General features: G+C 41.3%; 1 protein-coding gene across 1 annotated transcript; it reads right to left on the bottom strand.

Moving 5' to 3' along the window:
- Nucleotides 1–8,825: 8,825 nt before the first annotated feature.
- On the bottom strand, nt 8,826–16,272 carry kcnk17 (potassium channel, subfamily K, member 17). The gene is made up of 10 exons (XM_041061327.1): nt 16,060–16,272; nt 15,417–15,531; nt 15,162–15,328; nt 14,644–14,800; nt 14,226–14,421; nt 12,561–12,798; nt 11,247–11,361; nt 10,681–10,847; nt 10,410–10,578; nt 8,826–10,297 (listed from the first exon to the last, which is right to left on the bottom strand). The coding sequence occupies exons 1-10, from the start codon at nt 16,270–16,272 to the stop codon at nt 10,053–10,055; spliced, it is 1,782 nt and encodes a 593-aa protein (XP_040917261.1). The 3' UTR covers nt 8,826–10,052.
- Between the last annotated feature and the right edge of the window lie 963 nt (nt 16,273–17,235).

The raw sequence follows: 17,235 nt of genomic DNA, 5'->3' as shown, positions 1-17,235 counted from the left end.
TCTCACATTAGCAAGCATCTGCCCTGCTGAGGTGTCCTTAGGCAAGACAGCACCTGACACTGACCTCTGACCTTTGACCTTACTACAGGTAGCAGTACAGTTTCAAAATCTCATCGACATTATTATTATTATGACCATAACTAACTAATACTGTAGTAGATTTGAATAAAAATGAAGCCTCTGATTTCAATGATGCATAATATTTAAATAGCCGCTGAGTTTTCCGCCAATCACTGAAATGTGTAAGTGTTTATAGTTTGTTCTTCCTGTTTGTTAAGTAATATTGTATGCCATCCCTTTGTAAAGGTTTATTTTTAGCATGTTTTAATGTGTACAGTGATTTGAGCATGTGAAATGACTGAAGAACTGCTTCCTAGAAGAACACGTCCCATTGTTTCATGTTTGTGTTGTGTTTTTTTTTTTTTTTTTTTCCGAGGTGGGGAAGGAAACCTGCACAATCAGCCATCAGGTTTGCTTCTGGTCGGTATGTGTTTCTCTGAGCGGGAATCGTTCCCAAACATAAAAATCAGAGGACAAAGTCTATCAGTCTCTTTTATGAACATTGTGTTTCTCTTTAAAACGCATTATCCACTTAAAAAGAAGAAACCAGAGACTAACGTATTTGAATACTTCATAGCCTCACATTCATGACCTCAGAGTTTTCAAATAGCTACTTGCTGTACTTAGGATATTTGATATTTAAACGTGATAGTTTTTATCTCATGTCTTCCTCAAACTTTGTATGTTCCAGTACAGATCTAACAGTGACTGTTAAAAGCCTGTGTTACCAGCTGAGCAGGCATATTTTAGCTTATGTAAATTTGAGTTACAGCCTCAAGGGAAGGTGTTGCACTGATTTTACTGCTGACACTGTTTCTGGGAGTTATTGCACTAAACCACGGAACCCGTTAGTTCACCATGCAAACGCTGAATCCTGTGGGACTTTATTTGGTCATTGTATTAATGCTAATAACAGTACCGCATTCTGATACACTGTAGGAATAGTGAAACCAGTTGTAATGGATTGCAGACTGTTATTCTTTGTTTTCCGCATAACAAATAAGCTCTCTGGCAGGTTTTTGTCTCTGGGCTCTGCTGTAGTGCAGCCATGCATCATAATCTGTCTGCCACGCAGTCAGAGCGTTTAATGTGACACTGAAAAACATCAACTGGAAGCTCCTCCACACCATTTAGGTTGTAACACTTTGTGCTGTGGGCAAGGCTACTAATGCTTTTCACATTCAAAAACAGGACTTGTGGAAGGTTAAATGTAGTGCAGTATGTGGCAAATAAGAACTGACCTCAGTCATGTCCATATGATTTTTAATCACATAATAACAGATACAAATCCTGGTCAGTTTGACCAGCAGTGCCTTTAAGTTTATAACACAGAGGAATGAGACTGAGGTAAAATGCAGAGCACCTGCACATGACACCACAAGAGACACAATCACACTGAGAGCAACTATTTGCCTGTTAAAGCAAACTGCTAAATTAAAAACCTATTCACTATTTAAGGTAACAGAGGCCCTGGTCTCCCTTAAAAATGGCAAGGAAAAGATTCATTTTGAATTTCGAAGTATATAACATGTCAGTGGTCTCATGGCTCTACAGTCATATGGTCCTATTCTTCTGGTCAGCTGAAGGACAAGTCTTGTGATTACATAGCAGGACACAAAAGGTCAGTGTATGAAGTACCTTCCATAGTGGAAATGCAAGCGGAATGGAAAAATCATGTCATTTCACAAAGGCACTCTCTAGGAAAATTGGATAAGGATAAGGCGCTGCGCTTTTCAAACATCGATATTGACCCAGTTCAATATTTTTTGTTTTGTTGTTGTTTTATCACCGCAAGATCTCCTGTGACAAGTCCTGTTGAGTTTATCTGTGCTAGTTATTCTTACACTGGGTAAATGGATCAGTTGCCTAAGGTTTTAAACATTCCCTCCTAAAGGCTGCTGCAGAGGGCCGAAACAGGCACACAGAGCTGCTGAGTAATCGCCACAGGTTGTTTATGTTGCTGCTGTCTTCTCATGCACAGGCTTGTCTGAGCTTCAGAGAGAATAAGCCAGAGAGGAAATTCTGTGGAATGAGGAATGGCATGCCATTGGCTGGTATAATCTCCAACTTCATGGCACGTCAGTGACTTTACCAGATCAAATTTTCCAGTAACAAAGATTCGTTTTTCCAGGAGAGGCACAGAAGTCCCGGAACAAGCTTCCAGAATCAAAACACACTTTGAGTCATATCAGAGTTCAAAGTTTACCTCCATTATCTCAAAGCTTTATCGCTGTGTTCCAACATGAATATCATTTAATAGGAAGATTACATTACTAATTGCTCTGAAATAAACACCCCTTTTCCACAAAACTCGCCAGGTTTAATGTGAATGTGTTTTCACTGAAAGATTAAATAGAATTTATGACCTTGACCTTGTGAAATTCTCCCAAAACCTCATTGTATAATGCTAAAAAATACATTTTCCATGCATCCACAACTGCTTTTCATAGGTCTTCAAAGACTGATACAAAGCTTTCATTCAGCACTGACCATAGCCATAGGTTCTGAACACAGCAAGCGTTTTACTACAGTCTCATCAGCAGTCACAAGTTCACAAGCTTAAGAACAGTTACTGTAATTCAGTATGTAGACATCTTTACAAATCTTTGCCCTTTAGTCTGTAATAGGCCTGAACATGTGAGTCGGCAATGTGCTATCATGGGATGGCGTATAAATAGCACGCCGCTTTCAAGGGCATCTTGCATGTCATGTCAGATTTTTGAAAATCATTTAACGTCGTTTAGTCCCGTGAGTGACTTAACATTATTTTACTTTGGGTTTGGTGTTGGTCAGTTACAGGCACAAAGCTAAAAAAAAAAAGAAAAAAAAAGGAACTGACATGTTATTCACCGCCATTGGGTGAGGCCAGGCTTTGACAGGAACGCAGCCTTTAAGCATATATCATATTGTCTTTATATCTTTTGAGACCTTCAGCTTTTGATGGGAAGACTGGTGTTTGAAAAAAAAAATTGCAGTTATGTAAGGACATATCTAGGGCATGAAAGAGTTATGTGACATGAGTTCAGTGAGGGTGAGAAGAGAGAAATGATGTGTAGCTTTAGTGTTTTTTTTTACACTTACAGTAACAGTATTGTAACTGATCAGGCCACAGAAACACTGTGTCTTCTGTAAACTATTAGCTGCTCTCTACTTGATTCAGTTGCTTTAACGTTTACTAGCATGTCCAATAAAAACAGTTTGCAAGTATTATAACAATAAACTCTCACTAATAAAACCTTTTAATCAATCAAATGGCTTTTTGATTGTTTCTGGTAATCAGGGTGGGGATGGGACCTCAATTTTCCTTTTCCATTTACAACGCTGTTTGACAATTACATAAGGATTTGTCGGCTGGTGTGAAGTAAGTTTATGACGCATACTGCAAGGAGCCTGAGTTCATGCCATCACATACTATCGTCTCCTTTTACCCTTTCGGTTGCATTTTAATTAAGAGTCCTGGTGGAACAGTCAGCCTTTTACTGCACTATGTGTTTTACACCCTGGTGAAACTTACAGCAATTACAGCAGTTTTAGGGTTAGTGTGACACATGGCTGATGGACACAAGCTTGAGATTTTTTTTTTTTTTTTGCAGAGCAGCTTATCTCCCACAGCCTCCTCTTATCACAGTAACACTTTTGTCTTCAGGTGATTTGATCAAAATGTCGATCTGTATCTTTAACAGGAAAGAGGGCCTTTAAGTCAACGACCAGTGTGTTTTATTTGAAATGACGCTTAAAATGATTCTGATTTTAGCATCAAACTTGGTATTAACTTTCGACTGAATACTTATATCTAATTTTGGATACACCACTGATCGCACTTCATGTTATCACTACACTGTGATCTACTGTACGCTCTGCGGTGAGTCAAACACAGACGTGCAAACACGCTCACAGACTTCGACTAAGACAAACTCTGACGGACACACTAAACACACAAACTCAGACAAAAGTCATGTATTGTGTCCGCACAAGGCAAGGCCCCTTAAGTGACACTGAGTCTTTGTAGTTGTCTGTGTTACCAGGGACTGTGTAAACAGACCACTGCTTCAGCTCAATTAACCCAGAAAAATGTTGAAATTATGTTTGTTGCCCAATAGGTCAAGTCAAGGTCAACTTATAAATTCAGTAATCTACAAATTGCAATCTCCTGTGTGAGTCAAAAACAGGTTACAGTTCTGTTAAAGGAGCTGGTGTTAAGTAAGAACTGATTACAATGTGGAGCAATGGTGTCTCCTCTTAAGGCCATCTGTCTCTTCTCTTTTTGTCCTTTGGTTGGTCTATCTCTTTGACCCTGAATGAAATATGTCAGCAACCATTTGATGAAGCGATGTGAATGTCTTTTCAGACATTGCCCTGATATCTGGTTCATGCCTTCATTTACTGATGAGCTGTTTGATCTATGAAATATCTGAAAATAGTTAAAAACATCTCACAATGTTTTAAAGGCCAAGGTGACAAACTCAAATTGCTTGTTTTGTCCGGCCAATAGTCCAAAACCCTGTGATGCTATAAAACTGAGAAAAGCAGAAAATCCTTATTCCTGAGACGCTGGAACCAGATAATGTTTGGTGTTTTCACTTCAGAACACGACTTAAACCATTAATTAAACCATTATCAAATAGTTGCGGCTCTTGTCCAATTTTCCTCTGTCATTCCCATCAGCCCCAGCTGCACTTCACATTTTGTGCTGAAAAGCAAATATTGGCACGCTAACACACTAAACTAAGAGGGTTTACTTGGTAAACACTACCTGCGAAGCCTTAGGATGTTAGCAGTGCCACTGTGAACGTGTTAGAATGCTAACTTTAGCATTTCACTCAAAGTTAACGTTTGAAGAACATTCGATTCGTGATGCATGGAGCTCAGACTTTAATGTGTTAAGGTGAACACGGTTTGCTAAAATCACAGAGTGTGATATAAAAATGTGATGGGAAAGTCATAGTTTAAATAAAAAAAAAAAAAAAGACGTGTGATTCAAGTATGAGGCATAATGGTGTCAGAAAGTTGCCTCACAGTATGATAAACATTTTGTGTTGGAGGAAACAGCAGGGAGTGGACGGGTATATGCTGCACAGCTGACTTTGACCTCATCATGTAGCCTATACATACAGACATGTTTTGGCATGAGTGTGCCGTTAATGAGTACTTAGGGGAAGGTGAAGGTTTTGCAGTGTTTTGGGCAGGTCGCCGCAGCCTGGGATTATTATCTGCCCGCTCTGCTGTGTTATTAGTTCGACAGTTTGAGTGTGACCTCGCTGCCTGCTCCTCTGTGTTTGCTGGGCAGGTAGGTAGGCCATCGACACTTTTTTTTCGCTGGCAAACATCCTGTTGTCTTCTGTTCACGTTTTGCATATGTCCTCGTGTAGGCATACTGACGTAAGCTTAAAGACAAAAACACAGAGGAGCAGAGGAGTGGTCATGCTCACATGTCAGCGACCCTCGCTACACAAACACGTGCGGGCCCACATCCAGCTTTTCAGTGACTCAGCACACAAACTTTCAGTGTTTATCCTGCCTGCTCACAACCTCTTGACATTCACATAAGTGACATTTTCTATCATAGCTGCAGGTGACCTGAAGGAAGCACGGCTGGGTATAAGCTGTGTGGTGGAATGGTTTGGGATGATGCAAGTGAAGGAAATATTAGCCTTGTGTATTCCTCCGCCTTGTTTGGCACATGAAAAGCCATCTGTTCTGTTTGGCCTTCAGATTATCTGCCCTCGTGCTATCCTCTCTGGCTGCATCTCTGCGTTCTAGTTTGTGGTAGCACTTCCTTACTGCTGTGGACTCAGTACAAACCTACCTGTCCCCTCGCCTGATTGCAGTAATTGCTGGGATTTGTATGAAGCTCAGCTGATGCCTCGTAAGGGAAGGTAAACAAGAAGGCCGGTCAGTCAGCCAGCCAGTCAGCCAGTCAGTCAGTCAGCTTCACAGATGCACACAAACACAGAGGTGAAGTTGTGAGTCAAAGATGGGGGGGGGGGGGGGGGGTGAGGGGGGAGGTTAAAGGAGGTTAACTCCCAGCGTTAACTGTGTCACAGAGAGACAGAGCTGGGTGAGGAGGAGAAAATAATGCACACAGGACTTCAGAGGCAGGACGTGCATGTTGTCCTCCCATTGGCTCAGAACACGGAGTTCAGGTCCAATGAGTGGGATGGAGAGGGACACGCATAAGGCAAACATATCAGTTGACTAATACCAGAGCCAAATGTGAAAGACAAAACTTGATGGAACCTTTGAATAAAAAGCAAAGATAGGTGCAATAAAGGACACCCGCCTATGTGTTACATAAATTATATGGCTGTTAAGAACGTGCTTATTGATGAGTTTTGCCTTCAAGATACTGGGACAGCACTGGATCTGGACGTCCCTTTAGTAATTACCCCAGTCACATTCCTGTGAGCTGTGTCAGTCTTGTTTTTTTTATCACTTGCAACTTTAGACCAATCACTGAAGCAGTAGTCCTTTATAGCAGTAATATTTCTAATTGCAGTCCCCAGTTTAGCTTTATACCCCACAGTTCATGCAAACTAGCTGTTTCTCTTTCACCGGTATGCTCAGAGCAGATGTTTTGCTCGTCAATGATTAATAACCACAGAAATGTTGTGATCAAACGGGCTGCTGATAACAGGGCGTCTGACTGCAGGTAACAACAATGCCGTGAGAATCATGTTACCAAGGTCTCTGCCGCTCCCTCACAACCTCAAAGCCAGCAGCTGATCAACAGAATTTCTGAAGCATGACCTGCTGAAATGTTTTGACAGCAATAACACTTTGTTGAACCTGGATAAACTGATGTGCACCCATTCCTGATGAAACAAATTCCATCATTTAGCTGCCAACCGATGTTTTTAATACCATGAACAGTAATTATCCTGTACAGGTTTAATGTTAATCCCATGTGGTTTTAGTTTATAACAACACAGGGCCTTCATGTCACCAGTGGGGACTGTGGGGCCTGTGGGGAGCAGTGGGGAGCGACTGAGGTGCTGAAAATAAGTGAAGACACAGGCACAAGTCACAAAAGCTAAAGCACCCAGTGTAATGTTTGTCTACCATTAAGTTCTCAATCACATATGAAGTTTGCACAGAGCTTTAGCTGTCGGACATGTTTGCTGAAGTTTGAAAGTTTTCTCCTCCAATCTTTTCTTTTTCTTTTTTATAATTATTATTTGATTTATTTAGCTTCATCCCTCAGTACTGTCATTGTGTGTGTGTGTGTGTGTGTGTGTGAGTACATCATCATTACACACATTCAGCACTTGAAAGTGATGCTTGCTTACTCTGAGCCACCAACAGACACACCTACATATTTCAACTACAGTGTGTGTGTGACATGTGGTTTGTTATGCAAGCTGACAACCGCAGGTCCTTATATTGTAAATGTTTCAAATATCTTCACATTCACTTTCATTTCATTTCATTTGTTCCCTCACATTTAAGAGAAGCCATGTTTGTAGCTTTGGCTTCAGGAAAAAGAAAGTAAGAAAATCTTGTTCTGTGACTGAATCCAGGATGCAGATCAGCAACAGTTTAGTTAAGCTGTCATTTTTTAAGCACAGATGCCAAAACTTTGCTTCCTTCTAGCTTCACAAATGTGTCTGTTGGCTGTTTTTTCTGTGTCGTATGTGACAATAAATGAAATCTCTTAAGATTTTGAAGACATCACCGTGGGATTAGAGAAGTTTCCTTTTTTTAAACATTAGACAATGAATTGATTAATTGAGAAAACAGCATATTAATCAGCTCTAGAAAAGACAGACATGTATCTCATACTGTGTTACTGTACAACACCAGAACCTGGCAGCTTGAAATTAGAAAGGAATGGCATTGAGCATAAAACCAAACTGAAGGTGTTTATAAAGCTGTGAATCTGGGCACTGGCAATGTTATTTCCTCCTGTTCACTCAAACAGCAGGAGATAGTTCGTTCTTTGGGGGGACTAATTTCAGCTGCGGATTAATACACATTTCGTATAATAGTGAGAAACTACAGCACAAATGGTGTTTGTGGGATTTTAGCTACGTCTGCACTGGAGCTTTGAGACAATATTCCTGGTGCAAATCAAACAGAGGTAGCTGATGATGATGATGATGATGATGATATGAGGCAGTGAGGCACACACACCTCAATTTCAGAGTCTGGTCCCACTGTGGACAGTGTGAACCACTTGTTGACTGGACAGGAGTAAGTGAGAGGCACCAGTGCTCTCACACATACTGAGTCCTCATTGAACCGTGGCCAAACAGGTATGTGGCATTTTGATGTACAACGGTCGCAGTCCTGTCGCTCTCACTCTGCTTCCCCTTCATCCTCCCTACGATCCATGGAGAAAAAGCCTTTTCACTTCCTTACTCTGTCGTCTGGAATTTTGCACTTTCCCTCAAACAGCCCCCCTCTAATTTTTTTTTTCTTTTCACTGACTTCATTTCTCTTGTCTCACGATCCATCTCTCCAGAACTTTTTCCACTCTCTTGTCCCTGCTGTTTGCCGTCTGTCTTTGTCATTCACTCCTCCTCAGCGTTGCCTGACTTACTCGCTGATATATGATCCTCTGCAGACGTTTCTACCTTTGAGCGCTGATGTGTCCTGTGCTGTTCTACTTTGGGCCATTGTCAGAAGAAGCAGAGAGTTAAGGCAAACACAAAATAACCACCCAACACGTTTATTTAATGATGGAAAATACAAGATATAACATCAAACAGAAACTGCTTCAGTGCAGAGAAGTCTCAGCTGAAGTGTGTAAGAATATTTGCTGTGAGGATGTGATTGATATAGTTAGTTTCTATGATTACAACGTTGTGCAACGTACAGTGTATTTGCTGCTTTGCCTTTGGGTTGAATGGTTATTTTCTCCAGTGTTGGTACAGTAGCACCACCTAGTGGATATAAAGCTAATTTCAGCACTGATGAGTGGCACGAATGAGCTATGATCTACGAAAAATTCTCTAGGACATAAATTTAAAAAAGTAAACAGATTTTTAAAAATTACAAAGTTAATATATAAAGTGTTTTAACTTGTTGCATATATTTAAAAGCAAACAGGTAAATATTAAACTGGTAATCTGATAAACTAAAGTAAAAGTTTCCAGCATTTGATTTATTTAGATACAAAGAAAGAAAGTGTGGTTAACAACTGTTGTTAGAACAATACTTGAGATGACTGATTTTTTTAGCCCATTTAACTTCCATGACAGTCCTGCAACAAAAACTTGAGAAACACCATCAATTTTCCCTCCAAATATGTTAATATTAAATATAAACAAATGTGTTTCGAGTGTTTCTGAACGCACGTTCTAAATAAGTCATGGACTTTTAAAAAGCTTCTGTGGCGGCTGCAGAAAGTGTCATTTAAGTTCCTATATTATGCAAAACAAACCACATTATTTGCATGTATCTTTAAGTGACTGTGATTTTGATTGCACACATAATGTATCTGATGCAAAACTCCTACACCACTGACTACAGTTTTCCACTGACCACTAACCCAGAGACAGATACACAGGGGCAAAGGACATGTTGTCCCAGTGTCCTTGCTTAGACTAATCTCAAAAGACTGTTTTCTTTTTTTTTTTTTTTTTTAACAAGGTAGATTAACAAGTGTCACTTGTTTACAGTTTGGGAAACACAGTGCTGAGAAGCTAAACGGCATGCGGGTGCTGTGTGCTGTCAAACAAACAGACAGACAGACAGATAGACAGACAGACAGACAGACAGACAGACAGACAGACAAACCTGACTCAACAAAAATGAGTCAATATTTTACCTGCACTTAAGAAGACAGGGATCAAACCATAGCACAGGCACATATTAAATCATCACAGATGCTCAACATTTCCTGGCTCACAACACACACTCTCTCTCTCACATACACACACACACACACACACACTGCCATGGCTTAGCCATATTCCATTATTGATACCTGATATGGTCCTGATATGAAGACAGATAATTCTATAGGTCGACTCTCCACCTTGTTTTATAGATCACTGAGTTATTGGAGGCCTCTTGACCTCATCTGCCTCCTCCACCTGTGTGTCAGGGTTTTCACCTTCTGCGCTGCCAGACTCTTCCTCCTGCTTTTGTCTGCCTTGTTTGAAGTGGGTGTTGAGTCGCTCCAGGATGTCGATGGAGTGGTTGATGATCAGGGCCAACCAGGCCAGGCCGAAGAAGATCCACGAGGCCAAGAGGACGCTGTACCAGTCTGGGTATACTTTGTCTGGATTACTGTCTGTAAAAGAGAGGCTCATTTAATGCAAAATTCAAAATGCAGTGAAGAATATGGTCTTGCCACTCAAGATCATAAGAGCCCCGCAGAGTGTGTTATTTCTGCTGCGACGTACCTGCCACAAAATCTCCAAAGCCGATGGTGCTGAGGGTGATGAAGCAGTAGTAGATGGCCTCGGAGTAGGTCCAACCCTCGTATTGTTGGAACACCATCATGGGCATGACGAAGAAGAGAGTTGCTCCACACATGTAAGACACCAAGTGGACAAAAAAACGGGTACACCTCTGCAGCGAGATGCAGAGGGAAGCAGTGATGTTAGTCATGCTCTGAAGAATAATGTGGAAAACAAACATTTCTGCTCTTAAACACAATAAAGATCTGCTCACCTTTCGCCCCGTCTTCCCCTCAAGGAAGTCGGAAATGTTCCTCTCTATAACGAGCATGTACTTGCCCACCCTGTTGAGCACCACCATGTTGAGCGGGATACCAAATAGTGCGAAGAACACGCAGAAGATCTGCCCAGCAGTGGTGCTGGGACTCATGTTCCCGTAACCTGCAAAACCGTAGTCTGTTAGCATCTCACCTCACTGTGGTGGAAGGAGAGGAAGAACATCATTTAAAGAGAAACTCCTCATAAACTCCTCAAACACATATAAAATCATATATTCTTTCACACCTTGTCTTTTGTACCTTTGATAATTTGAATTTCCTATATTAGTTTAAGTGAGAGACTCAGTGAAACTGGCAGGGACACAAAGTTTTGATTGTTGTAATTTTGGGCTCTAAAACTGGTTCCATGTGCTGAATATTTAAACTGTGTAAAATCCTGTTTTATTGAACACAAGATTAAAACTGGTCACGTGTTCTGTCGATCAGGTTGAAGCCTGATATCGTCCAATCAAGTGTGTTTAAACTGTCAGAGAAGATGACTGAAAATCTGTTGCCGTCTAACCTATAGTTGTGACCACAGTTGCAGCAAACACAGCTGAGCTGGTGAATTTCCAGAAGCCATCGCTGGTGTTGTTGCCTTTCAAACTCAGGCCCACCTTTGATGCGTCTTGAACGACCTGAAAAACAAATGAAAACGACAAACTGCAGGTAACACGAGCGCTCAAACGCCAACGCACTCAAATCAAACAACGTCACCTTTCATGGAGCTGGGTCAGGCTCACAGATGTGTAACTGCTGTATGTTTTGCTTGGAGACCTTGAGGCCATGCAGGTCAAGAGATTACAGCTTTAAACATGACACACAGAAACACCCTCTCAGCACAGAGTCACTTGAGTCACATCGCCAGTGAGGGAAATTACACCTTAGACACAGGCTGAGATGAAAAAAAATTTAGATTTCAAGTCCTCCCACCACCTTAATGTGTACTGAGGAGGCACCCATCCGTACCACCCACCACCTCCATGGCTAGCTTGGATTTCACTTTTTAATACAATGCAAATCTACATCACGCTACTTGGCAGGAGAATCTAACCAATCTGTTGTTTTCCTTACTCTGCAAGTAGCATGTGACATAACAAGCTGTTCCTGTTGAGTATATTTCAAGGTTTGGAAAAAAAACAAAACAAAACAAAAAAAACCCAGCAGTTTCCAAGGAATTTTGTGCCGTGTAAATCAAGTCAGGGCAGCATACATAGGCAAAATAGTGTCCACTGCTGAGAGGCTGGAGAAGCTGGTATTTGCATGGAAGATGAAGATGCCTCTCTGCCACATAAAGACCAGTCAGGATTTCAAAAAGGACTCGCTGTTTTCACAGTTATTACTTTTTTGTTTTTTTTTTCTATTTTGGCCCCATAAGTCAACACCAGTCTCTTAAACTGGAATTCACTACCATGCTGGATGCATTAAGGACGACACGCTGTCCACCCCAACAACGACAGACTCAAGAATATCTGCTGCTGTAACCTCACAGTGATCCAGTTAATTAAAAACATTTAGGAGGTCACATGACATGAACCCATGGGGCAGCACTCTGAATGTTTCATGATGATGGCATTTCTCTATTTAGCAATTTCAAAATGCAAAGATGTTAATACACAGGCTGCTCAGTAAAACACGCAAGGCTGACTTATACAAAACAAGCCACAGATAAACAGTGGATACCAACATTTGCATGTTAAGATGTCCCTGGCAAGAAGAAAAGGGGTGCCACAGAGTGTAATGTGCTGATACCTGTAACTGTTTGGAATCATTTTCTAGAGTTCCTCTGCATGCTGGGAAAGGAATATGGAGTTCTTTTCTATTTGATGTGCCTCACCTGAGCCACCGCCTCCAGGCCTTCTTGGTTCAGACAGGAGTACGTCTTCAGCAGATTTTTTTTGTTCAGCAGTAAAAGGCTGATGTCCTTCCGTCCGAGATCTCCTTCCAGCTTCCAGAAAACCACCCCGCCAATGAGCACATAGGTCACGTAAACCAGCCCGAGCATGAGGATTGAGGGCACTCGGGCCAAGTTGAACATCTCCTTTATTCCCATCTCAGCTCCCCTAACTGTACAACTTTGGGTTCAAGACAAGCTCAGCGTCTCAATCTCTGCAGCCGGGAGCAGAGAGGAGTGAATGTTTACCTGCTTGGCTTCTTGCCTCTCCATGCATTGAAGGCAAATGAAACTCCACCTGCACTACTGTTTCAATCACTCCGATGGCCTGTCATGCAAATCTGGTGGAACAATATCAGCAGAGGGAGAGACACCAGCAGAGGAAGTCTCTGCCCAAAATGAACCAATGACGCTGAGGACATGGAGCCAACTCAAGACCAGCCACAGCAGTTTGTGGCTTCTCTGCACAATTTGTAATAAATAAAAAATAAATAAATAAAAAAATCTCTCTCTCTCTCTCTATATATATATATCTATATCTATATCTATATCTATATAATAAAATTAAAATAAAAATATCACTGCACTCTGCTGGTTCACAAACCAAAGAGCTTCCACATTATATATCAGACATTATTTCAGTTTCAGGTGTATTTGCATTTCAGTCTTCAGGACAGTTTTGACAGTTTTAGTGAACAAATTAAAAAAAAAAAACCCAGACAGGGAAAACATCCATCCTGTGGAGTTCAGCTGCCTCTCAGGGATCAGTCCTGTGTGCTCTCAGGTCGCTTCACATCACCATCTTGATTAATGAGTTTGTTTAAGATAACCAGAGTTTACTATCAGTACACAAGCACAGAGCACAAGCACACATAAACACACACACACACACACACACACACCCACACACACACACACACACACACACACACACACACACACACACACACACACCAGACATACATACAGTATATGTGTGCACACTAGCACGTGTGGCATTAGAACATTCTTATAATGCAGTTGGATTGCACACAATAAAAACATAAACAAGAGTACAAAAAGCAACTGCTGTAGTTCAGCAGTTATTCACGTGTCGACGTGCTGTCTGAGGCTGGAGAAACATTACAGGATTCCTACTTGAACACACACCTGATCATACACACATTTTCTGACTGGGACTTTTTAAAAGGAAAAAATCCTTTTTCTTTATTCTTTTTTTTTTTAAGTTGGAATAAACACTAAGCATTAAAGCTAATAGTTTCCTATGTTTTAAAAATTCTCTAAAATTAAAAAGCAGAGGTCTCTGTCTCGGTCCTTGGTTGAGGGATCGAACTGATGACCCTCTGATCTCAGGCTGCTCCAAAGTCCAAAGCCACACTCTTTTCTTGTGGCACCACGGCCAAAGTGAATCTTTTAAAGAAGGAATAAATATGCAGTGGCAAATATCTTACAAAAACTTTTTTTTTTTTGCTAATATATAAAAGAATCTCTTTTCTAATTGTACCGTGTATCATCATATGTAGAGAAAACAATGCCACAAAATATATTCTAGTTAGTGAATATTACATGTACATTGTCCCAGCTACAGCCCACTGTCAAATCTTTGACGTGTCTTCTAGTTTACTGGATGACACGTTCTCTTCCTTCTCTTGTTTCTTAAAGCCAGGGTGAGTCAGGAAAACCACATGCTCCACGATTCTGACTCCCACGTTGAGGATAAGAGCAAGCCAGCCGAGGCCAAATATGATCCATATGCCTGCGAGGCTACGGTACAGAGAGATGTACTCCTTTCCCGGGTCAGTCCCTACAAGAATCAACATTACCTAGTTAGAAAGTGCTAAGTTGATCCCAGTTCAGAAAACACATACAATTTTAAAGCTGACAGGCGCATAAAAGCTCTCACATTAGATATGTAAAACTGCAAAATATTTATTGCATCAAGGTTAAAAAGGATTTTAATGTGACGGGAGGTGACTGCTGGGATCCTTCCACCACATTAGTGCTTGTTTGCTCCGTCTCTACTCACCCACCACGTAATCTCCAAAACCAATGGTGCTGAGAGTGATGAAGGCAAAGTAGAAGCCCTCACCAAACGTCCAGCCTTCCACATAACTGAAGAGCAGAGGAGGGATGACCAAAAACAGCAGGCTGCCACTGACGAAGAAAAAACTCACTGCCAGAGCCTCAACTGTTTGCTGGGAAACACACACAGGTTAGACTACATTTAGGTTACATTCACTGGTGTTATTTGGTGTTATTTCACAATTTTCATTGTCTAATAGCACAATTCCATAATACACAACACCAGAAAGGTTTTGGACCCTTTCTGTCCCCTAGATTTAGAGCAGGCAAACAGATAAATAGAAGTAAAGATGTTATAATATTATTTCAGTTTCTGGTGAAATAATATTATTATATTAATATATTAATATTATAAGGTTTGAGAATTATCCTCCACAACTCAAATCTTTCTGCAGGAAATGATCGTTTTGGCAAAGTCAGATGCTGTGATTCTGTGGTCAGTGGACACCCGTCCATCAGTACCTTGTGCGGAGCAGCCGAGACCATCCCCCTCTTGAGTTGGCCCAGGTGGATGGTGAGACACTTCCCAAGCTGTTTGAGGAAGGCTAGATTCAGAGGGATCCCAAAGAGTGCGTAAAACACGCAGAACACCTGACCAGACACAGTGCTGGGGGAGAGGTTTCCGTAACCTGTGAGAGGCAGATTATGATCTGACGTCAGCAGCAGGCCACCTTAAAAATCCACAGGTTTAAACTATGAATATGAAAACACGCTCACCTATGGTTGTGACTACTGTGCCTGCAAAAAAGAAGGAGCTACTAAAATCCCAGTTACTGGGGTTTGTTGAGTTGCCTGAGGGATTCACTCCCTTTTCCCAGGCACCCAAAATCACCTGCGTACACACAAATACCCACACACACACACACACACAGACACACACCCACACACAAAATACAATATTAAAATAAAAAACTCTTTAGACACTTTGGACATACAAAAAAAAAAAAAAGGAAATGGACCTATTCACCTGACTGACCCTAACATTACAGTGATTATTTTGGTATTTGGAGTCATGACACACATTTTTTTTAATTTCTTAGGTCAGGTTACTGTCATAACATTTATTGCTATGTACCCAACCTAATCATAAAATTGATCTTTCAGCTTCTCAGTATTTGATGAGCCCCTTTCATCATGATGTTTACTCAGTGATTTACAACCTATTTATATATGTACACTCTTGTACACAAGTAGCCACCGCCACCACACTGATAAAGACTGACCATGTATTTTAGCATCTGTTACTGTGACAATTTAACCTTGATTTGTCTTACAATATAAATTGTGAACATTCTGCTGTTACACTTGAAATAATTAAACATGAATTCCTTCAAAAACTGTAAAGAGACTGATAGAAAACCTTAACAAATTTCTCCAAGGCTGGTCCATCGAGGCAGGTGTAATTAGCCAAGAAATGCAGCTTCTCCAGCTGGAAGTGGTTGCGGTTGTTGCTCTCGGCCTCTCGCTCCAGGATCTGGAAGATTGTGGCCCCAACCAGCAGGTACGTGAAGTGGGCCAGAGTCAAAAGTGCTGTCCAGCTCACTTTGACCCGGACCAACTGGAACTTCGCCATCAACCCCCCCCTAACCCCACCCCCACCCCACTCCCGGCACCAGAAAGGACACAAACTCTGACGCTGGAGCTCAGAAAAGAGGTGAATCACTTCAGAAAGGACTAACAATCAAAAAGGAAATCGCCAAAAATGAGACAAAAATGTATTCAAAGTAAATGAGAGACAGATATTAGAGTGTCCTTAAAGGCAGCTTCAAATCACTGAAACATCAAGAAAGGTTGATGTTTGGTGAAGCTGTATCTTTGGGGTGACAGCTGTAACCCGGTGGGTAAACATCTCCCCTCAATGCTCTCACTCTGATTGGTCAGACTACCATAGATGTTGAGCATTGATTTAAGGGTTGCTTGGGCAACGATCAAACTCCTCTTTGCCATTAGTGTGACATCTGGACACACACACACACACACACATACACACACACTTTCAACTGTTTCCACTAATAAGGAAGTGGTGGCAGCATCTTGTCAGCAGAACAAAAGTTAATATTTTACCTGACTGCTGTCGGTTTTCCGAGCGCCCACAACTATGGAGCGGCTAACGCTGAGTCTTTCAATAGGCCGTTGTGTGTGCGTTGTGGGGACTAACATTATTCCTTGAACTGGAAACCTGAGGGAAATGTAGTTCAACCACAAATGATTGGATTCCTGACGTACTGACGTACTTTAGAGAAACTGCCATTGAAATAAGAATGATTGCTGCAACAATTTGAGACATGTCTAGGGAGATCAGTTTAATTTAATTAAGTATGGACACTTTAAAATCTCATCAATTTAAAAAAAGCTCGATTTCCTCTGACCCAGGGACGTCTGCTAGAACAATCATCAGACGTTTTCCACCGCATTCAGGAGCCAGGCGTGTTTATGGTCAGATGGAGAGGAAGGAGATGACATTGTGGAGAGGTGTGGAGAGCACTGCTTGATTGTGGGCCATAAACCAAAGAGTTGAAAGAAGCCTCAAGATAGA

Source organism: Toxotes jaculatrix, chromosome 17 (assembly GCF_017976425.1).
Source record: "Toxotes jaculatrix isolate fToxJac2 chromosome 17, fToxJac2.pri, whole genome shotgun sequence".
Lineage (NCBI taxonomy): Eukaryota > Metazoa > Chordata > Actinopteri > Toxotidae > Toxotes > Toxotes jaculatrix.
The sequence above is the reverse complement of the archived record's forward strand: the minus strand, read 5'-3'. Positions and strand labels throughout refer to the sequence as shown.